The following is a 13,984-nucleotide window of genomic DNA, read 5'->3' as shown; positions in this document are numbered from 1 at the left end:
ATGCCAATACTTGTTACCGTCAGATTTCCTATGGGCGATTCTATGCATCTCATAATGAAAACTGTGAAATAGATTTGTTTGTGATGCAAGTAGATGGAAAGAAAATTGTGGACCCAAGTAAGCAGAAGGCAGTGTGTGATCGCCTGAGAATGGAGTTGTCTCATCCCCTCCGTGTGATGGTCATGAACCGTGGACCCGACACAGAGCTTTTAGTTGCAAATCCAGTTGAATTATGTGGCAAGGGTCGCCCTCTTGTTTTCTATGATATCACCTTTGCCCTCAAAATGCTCGGCACACGCATCTTTTTGGTAAGTCTTTGCCCTTTTTGCTGTTCATGTCTTGATGAACTCTTTTTCTCGATTGCCATCTATTCATAAAAAACTGCATTTATGTTCAAAAACTTTCGTGAGGAAATATATCATTGTTAATCTATTAATAGTTCATTATCATGCTTATTAAACTTTTTGAAAGAATTTTCTTGCCACAAATATTTGAAATTTTCTGCCTTCTTTTTTTTTTTTCCTCTCTCGAGACTTTTAAGTTTCGAACCTCTACTTGCAGATTTAATCCTATGATAGGAATGAGTGATTTAAATCGAAGTTATCAATGCAATATACCCCATTCCAACTAACACCAGAATCTGGATATCCAGGCTGAGATTGGGAGGCATGTTGCCGGTGAGAGGGAATGGGAGGTTTACAGAATCCACCTTGGTGATGATCTTGAGCTTGCAGCATCAAGGAACAAGATTGTGGAGGGAGTTACAAAGATGCTAATGGGCTGGGACTGATTTGCATCGACACTTGCACGCTCTCTGCGTTGTTTGGGTATCCAGGAAGTCTTTGACATCAATGAGCTATTTATTTTCAGCATATTTATTGTTTTTCTTGCTTTCCCTTGTACTCAGGAGTTGCTATAATATAGCAAGTCTAGATGGCATATTAGATGAAAGGAGAAGATAATGGGAGTAACAAAAAGAATGTAGCTCATAAGACATTTTTGCATATGCGGGGGAAAGAGCAGATACATGTACATTTTTTTTCCTGAAGAAAATATGTAGAAGATACTTGTTTGATAGTTAGTGTTAACTTGCCTGACTGAACTTTTGACATGTTTGCTTGTCTGGATGTTTCTGAATTAAGATGGTTTCTAAGGCTCCCTTATGGACTCAAATCTACATAATCTCCTCTGAATTCAAAGTTCTTAAACTGGGGCTACATGCATCACGTACATCTTTTTTTTTTTTGAGTAAAAAAATGAAGTAAGAGATTTCCTTCATTGATATATGTATTAGTAAATAAGGTTATGTACAAGTAAAAAGAAGAAGATTCGGTATTGAAATTTGCAGCAAGTGGTCAAAACTTAGAGGCACAGTAAGCTCCCTTGGGAGCTAAGTATAGCAACTTTAGTGATGCAAGGGCCGGTCAGATGAAAGTGAATTAAAACTTCATCCTTCCACGTCCGCTGAGCGGGAGCTCAATCAATAGGGACCCACGCTTCATGAGACAGCCTTCATTGCGAGGATAAAAAAAAAAAAAAAAAAATAGGCCCACGTCCAGGACTACGTGCATGCATGAACGTCCCTTCTCAGCCTTACTAGAGGTAATGAAGCCGCTCACTGTTTCGTAATCACCAAGTGAACAGTCATCCTTCTATTGGAAGAGGTCGAAGGCTTAATTCTTAGAAAAACTCTAGAATGCTCTTAGGCTCAGAATGAAGGCGAGTCAGTGTGAAGCGAAGAGGATAGCATATGAAATCACTTGTCCTTAGAGTTCCTTGTCCAGCCAGTCATGAGGAAGCTAATAGTCCGAATTATCTCGTTGGAGTTACAGGCCTCCAAGCGAAAAATCTTGTTATTTCTCTTTTTCCATAGTGACCACAGAGTCACTAAGATCTGGAATTGCTATGCTTAGATCTCCAGTCATGCCACAAGACATGGGTGCTCGCTATCTGACTTCATATTAAGGTTGCTCTCTTTTAACAGCTGGCTTTTCTTTGGATCGAGCAAGTCACCTAAAGTTTTCTGCTGCTCCTTTTTCCACTAGATGACTATGGATCGGTTATGGGTAGCTTTGTTCTCTTTTCTTAATCTCAATAACCTTGGTGGAGGCTGTTCTCTTATTCACTCAAATATGTGGTTCTTCTTTTCTTTTTCTTGTTCATCAAGTAAACTTTAATCAAATTTCCACCTTCTTATAAGCTGGTTCATTTTTGAGGTGCCAACTGGTATTCATAATATGCCTTCTAGAAAATCGTGTTTCTTTGACTGTTTGTATAAGAGTGTATTTTCTTTTTGCCCTATGTTCGTGTCCGTAGTTTAGTGGTAAGAATTCTACTGTGTAACCATAGAGACCTGGGCTATAATCCCAGCAACCACAATTTAAAATTTTCGACCATATCCCTTTCCAGGACTTTTTATTTTCACCTCCTTTTTCTTTAGAATTTTCATCAGGTTTGACTTTGATCACGTCTTGCATTGCTTTTTTTTTTTTCTCATTTATTTTCTTGAAGTTTATTTTCCACCTTTTCTACTCATTTTTTCCTTCAATTTTTACTAGGCATGATTTTTATCATACCTTACACTGTTTTTTTTTCCATACTTCTCCTTTTAGGACTTTTTATTTTTCCTACTTTTTTTACCTTTTATTTCCTTCTAGAATTTTTATTGTGGCCCTGCCTTTAGTGATCATTAGGTCCATAACTTTGATTTTTACACTTGATCAACGTTGGCTCTAAATGATCTTGTGGTCTCCATAGAACTGTTAAGATTTTATGCTTCGAGATTCGATCCATATTGAGCCTACAGTGAGATCCACGATGACAAACGGAGTCCAACGAGCCCAAAATTATCTCAAACGGAGTCCGGATGATCGAGATACGCTCGATTGAAATTGACACGAAATCCGAAGCGATGGAGGACCGACGGCAGGCTGGTGGAGCAGCGGTGGCACGGCCACGCGCTGCGGCCCAGCGCACAGAGCACGGCCCAGGCCTGGGCGCAACCCAAGCCCACTCGCACACATGCGGGAGCAGGCGTGCGATATCTCAATCCACGGTGGACCGAGCGATGCATGGGCGGGCCTGTGGACCGAGGGAGCGTTTCCCTTCGATTTCTCATGGTCCACCATGGATCGGACATCATTTTCTCGACATCTCTCATGGTTTACATATTCTTTCATGGATTGGTGCACGATCGGACGGTCTGGAGAGCTGCCGGTCATGATCCGACGGGTCTGGGAGGTTTTCTAAGTGTTGTAAGGAGTCCGTTTCCTATTGTTTTACATTTTTAAGCCTCTATAAGGCCCTGTTTACGAAATAGAAGGGTGTGGCATGCATTTTTGTTCGGTAGAGAACCCAGGAAACCCAGGGAATAGAAGCACAGCGTCGACAGGAGCAGAAGCAGAGACTTCAGGCAGACTGTTGGACAGTGGACAGCGGTTGCTTCAGGGGTTCAGGGAGATCTTCCTAGAGAGAGCTTTTGTGAGGGAGAATTTTCTGTGAGAGAGAGATTAGATGTACGATGGTTGAGGGTATGATCTCCTCTTGTAATTTTTCTCTTTTCTCATAGTGAAGCTTGCATGTCCCGTGGAGGCGAGCCCTTTTTTGACTAATCCACATATTTAATTATTTCTATTTTATTTCTTCTTTCTTCCTGCTGTAATGCGCGGTATCGAAAAGATCCTGGGAGGTGGTGTCATGGCCAGATATCTACCAACAAGTGGTATCAGAACGAGGTGGTATAAAGATGCAGGTTACAGCAGTGGTGAGTAAGATTGAAGATGGAGAAGACAGGATCAATCAAGATGGAGATCAACAAGTTTGATGGAAAGAGCAATTTCTCCTTATGACAGGTAAGGGTGAAGAACGTCCTCATCCACCAAGGGTTGATCGATGTCTTCTTGTGTGAGGAGAAGCCGACCACCATAAAGATGTAGGATTGGAGACGGTTATAGATGTAGGCGCTGAGTACCATCCATATGTATCTAGCGAATGAAGTGGTTATCCATGTGCTTGGCGAGACTTCTCCAATGATGCTGTGGTCGAAGCTTGAGGAGTTGTACATGATAAAATCTCTCACCAACAATCTCTTCCTTTGGAGACAGTTCTACCAGCTATGAATGACTGAGGGACAGCGTGCAGGAGCATCTCAGCCACTTCTAGAAGGTCCTCACCGACCTCTTCAGCATTGGTCAGAAAGTTGAGGAAAAGACCAAGGCACTGGTCTTGCTAGCATCGCTTCTCCCTTTGTATAAGTTCTTGATGACTGCTCTTCTAATAGGAAATAGCACAATCAAGATGGATGAGGTCACCACAGCAATTCTCCAGAACAAGATTCTCAGGAGGGAGAACCAAGCTTCGAGCTCAGGTGGTGGTATCTCAGCTTTAATGATTTTTGGAGAAGTAGGAGGTGATAGATGGAGCGACAGAAGATCATGACGAGGGCAGTCCAAGTCTAAGATGAGGGACTTGAGCAAGATCAAATATTACTGGTGTGATAAATTGGGGCATCTAACCAGAGATTGCTCTCAACTCAGGGATTGAATAAAGGCTATTGCAGCGACGGTCAGTAACAATTCAAAGGATGATGCCCTGGAGATATCTGATGAGGTATCTACTTCTTTCCAGCAGTGAATTTTAGATTCTGCATGCACCTATTATGTATGTTGCAGAGAGGAGCAGTTTAACTCCCTGGAGGGCAGTGAGGGCACTATTTATCTATCGGATGGATCGAGCTGTACGATCAGAGGCATTGGAATGGTCAGTCGGTGGACACAAGATGGTGCAGTGAGGAGATTGAGGGAGGTCCGATACATATCCGATTTCATGCAGAATCTTATCTCACTAAGCAGACTGAATTCGAGAGGCTACATGACAGTAGCTGGTGAAAAAATTTTGAAGGTATTGCACGGCGATAGGTTTATTCTGGAAAGAAAGAAGAGGACGAGAGGACATTACTATCTAGCGAGGAGCCCAATACGAGGTGGAGCTTCAGGAGCCAAGAGGAGTCCAAAGTGAGGTGGAGCTCTAGATGGAGGTGGATCGGGCACGAGATGTGAGATTCGAAAGGATGAAAGGCGATATCGCAAGGTGAGATTCCTATTATCGCAGGATGATACTCTGAGCAAGACTCAGGTCAGGAGGAGCACAGCATATGATGGAGATGGGATCGAGTGGCCTGGCTTGACTCCCATGTTTGCCCATCCATGATCAACAGGCGATTGTCTCAGGATATGGGGGCGAAGAGATCCAGAAGCTCTCAGAGTTAGGAGGAGACCGAATGTCGAGTCAAAGTAGAGATTGTTAGAATTTGATGCCTCAAGACTTGATCCATATTGAGCTCACAGCAAGATCCGTAATGACGAACGAAGTCCAACGAGCCCAAGATCATCTCAAATGGAGTCCGGATGATAGAGATACGCTCAATTGAAGTTGGTACGAAATTCGGAGCGACGGAGGATTGGTGGTGGCCGACGATGGGTCGACGGAGCAACGATAGCGTGGCCGTGCGCTGCCAGGCGCACACGCTTGGGTGCGGCCCAAGCCCAGGCACACGCGTGTGGGCACGGCCCAGGCCCACACGCACTCGCGCACGGGAGCAGGCACGCGATATCCCGATCCACGGTGGACCGAGCGGTGCGTGGGCGAGCCTATGGACCAAGGGGGCATTTCCCCTCGATTTCTCACGGTCCACCATGGACCGGATGCCATTTCCTCGATGTTTTTCACAATCTACGCATTTTCTCGTGGACCAGTGCATGATCGGACAGCTTGGGGAGCTATCGGTCACGATCTGACAGTTCTGGAAGGTTTTCTGGGTGCTGTAAGGAGTCTGTTTCCTATTGTTTTACATTTTTAAGCCTTTATAAGGCCTTATTTATGAAACAGAAGGGTGTGGCGTGCGGCCTTGATCAGTAGAGAACCCTGGGAACCTAGGGAACAGAAGTGCGGCGTCGACAAGAGTAGGAGCAGGGGCTTCAGACAGACTGTTGGACAGCAGACAGTGATCGCTTCAGGGGTTCAGGGGGATCTTCCTAGAGAGAGAGCTTTTATGAGGGAGAGTTTCCTATGAAGGAGATTGGATGTACGACGGTTGAGAGTGTGATCTCCTCTTGTAATTTTTTTCTTTTCTCATAGTGAAGCTTGCATGCCCCGTGGAGGCGAGTCCTTTTTTGGCTGATCCACGTATTTGATTATTTCTATTTTATTTCTTTTCTCTTCCTACTGTGATGCACGGTATTGAAAAGATCTTGGAAGATGATGTCCTGGCTAGACATCCACCAACAAGGACAAGTTAGTATATTTAGTGTTTGAAAGTTATTTCCCTCTGGGCAACCAATATCAACAATGAATCTATAATTTGCAAATAATATATTCACTATTCTCTCACAAAAAGAAAAGGATTCGATGATATTTTTTATAAAAAATTAAAATAGTCTAATTTCATTTTTTTTTAGAGATAGAGATTTTTTTTATACAAAGTTGGTGTTTTTAGAAAACTTATGAGCACGTTGCCATGGGCCTTAATAGGTGCATTCTGATTGTATATTTGAACATAATATTTCTTAGAGTTTATGTATATATTTTGTTTGCAATAATTTTTTAGAAAGCTGAATGCTGGCATAAGAGAGGAAAGGAGAAATCCTAATGTGATGAGATATGGGATGAGTGGGACTGTAGGGTTAGGAAAAATGAGAGTCAATCCCAAGACAAGTGAGCAGTTTCAAAGTTTAATCATGAATTCCTATGGAATTCGGCCATCCGCTAATCATTTAGTCCATTTAAATGATATATTATTTCATCTAATTCAATCTGGATATTAAATAGGTTAGATAGATTAGACTCTTAAAATATAAATCCAAATCTATTTATGATAGACTAGATCTGGATCAAATTGATGGATCTGATCGTATTTTGCTATTCTTATGTAATACTTGCATGCTCACATATTCTAATACGGTTGGATGGATGGGAATCAAATATTAAATTTTGGGATTTGTGATTGAAAAAAACTAAAAGTTTTGAGGTGTAATCGTAAATTATAAAAAATTAATAGAGTATCATGAAAAAAAATTTTTAATAAGTTTCAGCATTAAATTTTAGAATAAACTAAGAAAAACTATCCATTTGAGTTTAAACTTAAAAGTAGCTATCCATTTGAATTTTAAATAAAAGCAGCTACCTATTTGAGACATAACTTAAAAGCAACTATCTAAATGGAGGTAAAATAATCCAATTCTTTTTGCAGTTATAAAGCAACACTACACTATTATAAAGTAATACTATATTATTATAAAATTATACTATATTATTATAAAGTAACACTACATTATTGTAAAATAATAATACAATAAAAAAATACTACACTATGATAATGAAATACTATCTTATTGTAAAAAAATACTACACTAGTATAATAAAATAAAATAATATTATATTATTATAAAATAATACTGCATCAATATAATATAATACTATCTTATTATAAAGGACTACATCAGTATAATAAAATAAAGCAACACTGCATTATTATAAAGCAATACTGCACTAATATAATATAATACTATCTTATTGTAAAGAAATACTACACTAATATAATACAATAAAGTAACACTAAATTATTATAAAGTAATACTATATTAATATAATATAATACTATCTTATTATAAAGAAATACTACACTATGATAATATAACTAGTATAGACACGTATGATGCATAAATTATGGTATAGCAATAGTATAGAATAAAAAAAATATTTAATTGAAAGAATGTAAACCATGCTTAATAGTTTAAAAGCATTGTTTATAGCTATTTTGAAAATAGATAATATACAACCTTAAAATAACTCTGTGCTTCATCTGTGGTTGTGGATATAACATAATAAAAAATGCTTATAATTTAAGAGATAAGATTAATCAGTATTGCAATATTTTGAGTACTTAACTGAAATGAAATAGGCATAGTTACTTACAAAAGAAAAAAATTACAATAATTTTGTAGACCATCTTTGATTGTGGATTCGTGCTTATAAAGATGCTTGTAAATTGAAAGATAAATAAAATTAATAAAATAATATCAAATGTAAAAATAATAGCAAATAATCATAAGTAATCATATGTATAAAGGTTGTATAGATAATAACCTAAGATAAATTGTTGAATACTTTTTTGTACTTGACGTTGGTAGTACTCTTCGAAAGATTTCTATCTTTATCAAAAATTAAAATCTTTAGTCCACTTCTATTCTGTACTTTTGAAATAGCAACGTATAGTTGCCCATGAGTGAATATAAGGCTAGATAGATATTTGAAAGAGAATTATCTCCTACGAAGCTTAAAAAATAATCTGACATCTGAAGGTGTTATTATCATCCTTGGAATGATAATCTTCTAACTAACGTTACTTTCTGAGATAACTTTTGCTTCAAGCACGTGCTTCCCTAGTTGACTGATAATTAACTTTGTACCATTGTACAACCCCAAAGATTTATCAATATTTCTAAGCAACATCACAGGAGCATCGACTTTCAGCTTTAACACATGGTTTGTGTACAAATTATCCATGCTATCAATGTTTGCATCTATCCTACAAACATTGTCTGAACTCAAATATATTCTCTCATCTCCTAGGATCATTGAAAGCATGTACTCATTAACAACATTAACATTCAATAAGGTAGGAGCAAGAATAGCTCTTTCTTAAAAATAATTGAGATCATTTATATCTTCTAAAATATTAGAATACGTGCTCTCAATAATTGCCTTTATAGAATCGTCTGAGACATTTATGAGAACATTATCAGGAATATCAACCATAGCTTCACCTTCGTTGTTTTTATCTGTTGCTTCTTCGCCTATTGAGATTATCTAGTCTAAAAATTCTTTAATCTTTTGATTAACAATGCTTAAATATCCTGAACAGAGCCTCATATTTCATATTAATGTCAATAGTTTGCAATCATTCTACAGATATGAGGAATTAATAGTTGAGAAGACTATCACCTACCTTGTTCTTTTCAATATTACTGATAAAATCTACCTAAAGTCTCCGTTAAATACTATTATCTTATCTTTGAATGGCTGATTTGCGCATTTTGAATTTGAAAACCTCAAGATATCTCTTAAGCTCTTGTCAAGTGCTTCAAAACAAAGCTTGTTTGTCATCGGTGCCTCATCCCATATAATAAGCTGAGTATGCACTAAGAGCTCGACTAATCACTGCCTTGCCTTATATTACAAATTGAATCTTTATTTATTTGCAATGGTATACCAAACCTAGAATATACAGTCCTACCACCAGGGAGCAATAGGGATGCTATCCCACTGGAAGCAATATTTAACACAATATTTTTCTGTGATCGCAATGAAGTTGAGAGGATTTTTTAGACAAATATCTTATTTGTACCCCCATAACCATAAACAAAAAAAATACCACCATCATTAAAATTCATGGTACTTATTATCTTGTCATAAATATACCTTTGCTCATCAGTAAGTGAATTTAAAAGGTACTGAAGCTCTTCGGCTAAAATACTTCTATTGTAGCTTAGCTCATTATGCATCAACTTGTTACTATCCCTTTGTATTCTATTCATGTCTGGATAAGGCATTGATTCAAAGTCAGCAAGATTTCTCTCATTATGTTGCAATAAATTCTCAATTATAATAAGAGCATAATTCTTTAGCTCTTCGTCTATAAGTTGTAAAGTTGTAACACATGTAATAGTTAGCTATTAAAAAGAAATATAAATTCATATTCATTAAAATATTTAAATTAAATATTTAAATCTATGGGATATTAAAAAGAAACTTACAATCGTGTCCCAATAGTGTTCTTTTCCTATGAATAATATCGTCGGATAATAATTTTCAAGTTTTCTCTCAAATAAATTCGGCTTAGACAAAGTGTTAGAGAAAAACAACATGACAAACAAACACCTTAAGTACTCAGTTGACGCCCATGAACTTGCTTCTACTATTCCATCAATGTATTCTTTCTCATCATCCAATAAGCCAATTGCATAGCATGCATCTTTAAATGAACAATAATGAACTCCATCAATTGTCTTGATATCTTCATAACATATTGGTCCTTTGACTATATTCAATAAAGTATGTAGATAATAAACTTCTCTAGCTTCAGATGGAGTGTAGTATAATCTGTCGATTGAGAAAACCTAGGAGACCATTAACGAATATCCTTTTTAAAGATAAATCTTATAGAAAAATCAGCATAAGTCAATTCCCTTACTTCTAGATATTTCTTGTTAGCCTCTAGCCAAGCATTGAATATTGTGGCCCTATGTGCATTACACTCAACAACAGAATCAATCGGCTCGTCATCAGGAAAAACCACCATCTGTTAGTCTAGCAAATAAAATGATAGTCTTTCAACTGGGGGTTCTTTATAGTTAATATCAAGTCCAAAAATTTTTCAGACAGACTCGCATGAAGATAAGTACCTACAATCGTAGAACATTTTGATTTCGTCCCTATATTGTTCGGATCTTGAATTCTATGTACCACTGCAAAAGGCTACAGTGACTCTATCATGACCTTTATTCATATACTTAAAAAGATATTTTATGGATCTGGATTGATTGCATCATTCAATGTTTTTGTGAGCCATATACTTTGTCAACAACTTTGGATTGTAAGGTATGACAAATCTATTGTCTAAAATCACTCCATTCTTCTCTATTGTCACACCATTATTTGTTCGATCTCTTGTACTGCAGATAGTCTTCTTCATTAATGACAGTAAATTCATTGAATACTTTCGAAAATATTTTGAACATTTACCATCAGTTATGCAACGTGAACTGCCATTAGCTTGACCACATGGACCGTGAATCATCAAACTACTTACTGCCTCAATCAATGTAGGAAACTTTTGCTTATTAGGTATTTCAACTGATATAATTCTGTCAATGTCCTTCGCTGTAGGGTACTTATCTTTCTTGCAAACAAACAATAATATGTGCGCGTGAGGTAATCCATGCTTTTGAAACTCAATTATATATATTACTGCATAGAGGAACAAAAATGACTTCGCATACAAAATTAAGTAAAAACATTACATTGAGTAAAAATGATACGAACTGGTTATAAATTATTATCTGCTTTTACCCTTCCAAAAAAATTATTCTTCTTTAGATCTTTGATCAACTAATCGAGTTTGATCTTGAAAACTCTGCATACAATGTCAGGCCTATCTTCTGTTCTCAAGTGGTTTGAGTCTAAAAATCTAAAAACTTCAGGCCATTTTGGATTACATGTGGAAGTTACAAACAAATCTAAATATCCAGCCCATTGGCATATAGCCATTGCATCCTGATAATTTTGTATAGTGTACCATGCACCTCCTGTGAAGGATGAAAGTAAGACAATCATTTTTCTTAAGATGATGGATTTGTCTCTCCTCTAAGCATAGCATCCGCAAGGCTTTTGTAAAGGTCTACTCTCAATTTTTTTTGATACATTCTTATGTAAGATAATCTTTCAGACTCGATCATTATGTATCCATCTACCAAAAATTGTTAAAAAAATTTATCCATACTCACAATGGTTTGAGGCTCATTGTCTCTATCTTGAATTCTAAAGATAAAGAATTGCCTTAGTGTCACTCTTCTTCTTTTAGCAACAGAGTCGGTATTTATTGCACTGAGCTCAACATCATCTCTATATCCATCTTCTTTATATAGAAATAATAATTGGTATTGCATTGGTAGATATAGCGAATGAGCCTCATGAATACATTATAATAGTCCTGATTTATTTTGTATAATAATATCTCTCTCATGTTGTGTAGATCTAATATCACCAACTATTAAAGCAGTAACTTCAGAACATATTGGTAGGTTATATGTCCTTCCGTCTGTAGAATATTTGTGTATCAATCTAATCTTCAGATTATCGATCATATTACCATGCATTCTGCCCTTTGCCATTTTAAAAGTCTTAACCAATGGGTTTGATATATCTAGCATATTCTTCAATGAAGCCACAATATCAACATCAAATTGACCATTGTCATCCCTACTCCTAAAATAATAATTCAATAAATTAAATAATTATTGAAAATAAAAATATATATTAAACTTAGAGTTGTGTTTAGAATATAAAATACTTTACTGCAGAAATCTTTTTTGACACTTCATTATCTGTATCATAACTATAGAGTTGTGTAAATTTTAGAGTCGAACCAATATTTGAGAGCAAACTATCAATCATATTAATATTTTGTTCATTTATTCTGTACACATAGAGACCACAACTTCTATTTATATCCTTATCCACTTTACCTCTCATTGACGTAGAGGCAAACATCATATTGTAACTTCTTATGTGATTGCGAAAGTGGTTGCTTCTCGCATCTCTATCATGTAACAACTTATGCAGTACATGAGAATGTTTAAAAAATGTAGCTCAACCTTGCCTTGCATACAGCACAAGGAGAATTTAGGATTTCTTGTCTTAACATCTTTTTTGCTCTCTCCTCATACCACATCTTTGTTCCGCAATACTCACATACTGATAGAGGATCACCTATGTCCCAATAATCTAATATTTCATAAAATGTATATATATAATTAACTAATGAGTAGTAAGCTTTATACTTTGAAGAATAGATAAAATCAATGTATAAAAAATAAAATAAATATAAATAAATTAATAACATACCTTCCTCAGAATGATGAATATCCTCATCAAAATTATCTAGTATGAAATTAAAATAATACATCATATATCATATAATCTAGTTCCCAATTAATATATTATGTCATATATCATAGTAAAAGAGGATAAATAAAAAAAAATGATGTATAACTATGTTCAACTTGTGTAATATCAGACCTCAGAGAAGCATTCAAATCATCATCACCGATGGTATTTAAGCCCGCTGTATAAAGTTTTGCAATAATAAAGATATCAACAAAATTGAGTCACACCAAATTAGATGATATACTAATATCAATAATAATATTTAAAAAATAAGTAATTTAACAATGAGTGTACTATAAATATCATCTTCTACCGCTTGCATATGAACAGAATGATTAATTACTGTATTGACATTAGAAACAAATGGTAAAAATTACTTGCTTCTCTTTTTATTATTCATATCTCACACATTCTCCAACTAATATTCTACGCTACACGAGAATAAATTTGATTGTGTCCTTTTTGAGCTCTCTTATACTGCCAAAAGATTTTCTTCAGTTGAGCTAATTTAATATTGAGTATAATTAATTAAAAAATATATAATAGTTTCATTACTTATAATTAACTTACTATTCATAATATTAGATAGAGGAGATAATGAAGAGCATTATTCCAGCATAATAGAGCCACTTCCTCCACAGTAAAATACATTAAAAATTTATGAACCTATAAATGTGTGAGTCAATTTGTTAGTAATGATTGAAGACATACACACACACACATATATATATATATATATATATGGCAATTTCAAATATCCTTTATTTATTTATTTTTTGAATAGTGTTTGAGTGTTTGTAAATATGTAATTTATAAGATAAAGTAATATATATCTAAAATAATAATCATAATTATTATAACAAATTGTATATGATAAATTATATACAGGTATCTTTAAATATAACAAAGTTGAGTTAACAAATCACATTAAAATTTTGTTATAATTAAAATATAATATTTTTTTTTAAAAAAAAGATAAGTTTCACCAACCGTTAGAAAAATATAATGATATAAAAACAAACTATAAAATTACATAGTATTCAAGATTCATCAAAAGAATCATAATCATGGATATTTTGTTAAAGCCTTACGAAGTTCACTTATCACATATAATTAGAATTCTATTACTAATTAAAGGGTAATACTTTTTAAATACAAAAGATAAATTTCACCAACTGTTAGCAAAATATAATGATATAAAGACGAACTATAAATTTTCATGGTACATGATTCTTCAACATAATTATGTTCATAGTGTATA

General features: G+C 35.3%; 1 protein-coding gene across 1 annotated transcript; it reads left to right on the top strand.

Moving 5' to 3' along the window:
* The first annotated feature begins 1 nt into the window (after position 1).
* On the top strand, positions 2-827 carry LOC105059225 (ACT domain-containing protein ACR10-like). The gene is made up of 2 exons (XM_029268635.2): positions 2-308; positions 653-827. Exons 1-2 carry the CDS (start codon positions 84-86, stop codon positions 788-790), a joined length of 363 nt encoding a protein of 120 aa, XP_029124468.2. The 5' UTR covers positions 2-83; the 3' UTR covers positions 791-827.
* The last annotated feature ends 13,157 nt before the right edge of the window (positions 828-13,984 follow it).

Source organism: Elaeis guineensis, chromosome 16 (assembly GCF_000442705.2).
Source record: "Elaeis guineensis isolate ETL-2024a chromosome 16, EG11, whole genome shotgun sequence".
Classification (NCBI taxonomy): Eukaryota; Viridiplantae; Streptophyta; class Magnoliopsida; order Arecales; family Arecaceae; genus Elaeis; species Elaeis guineensis.
Note: the sequence above shows the minus strand (reverse complement) of the source record. Positions and strands in the feature narration are given on the sequence as shown.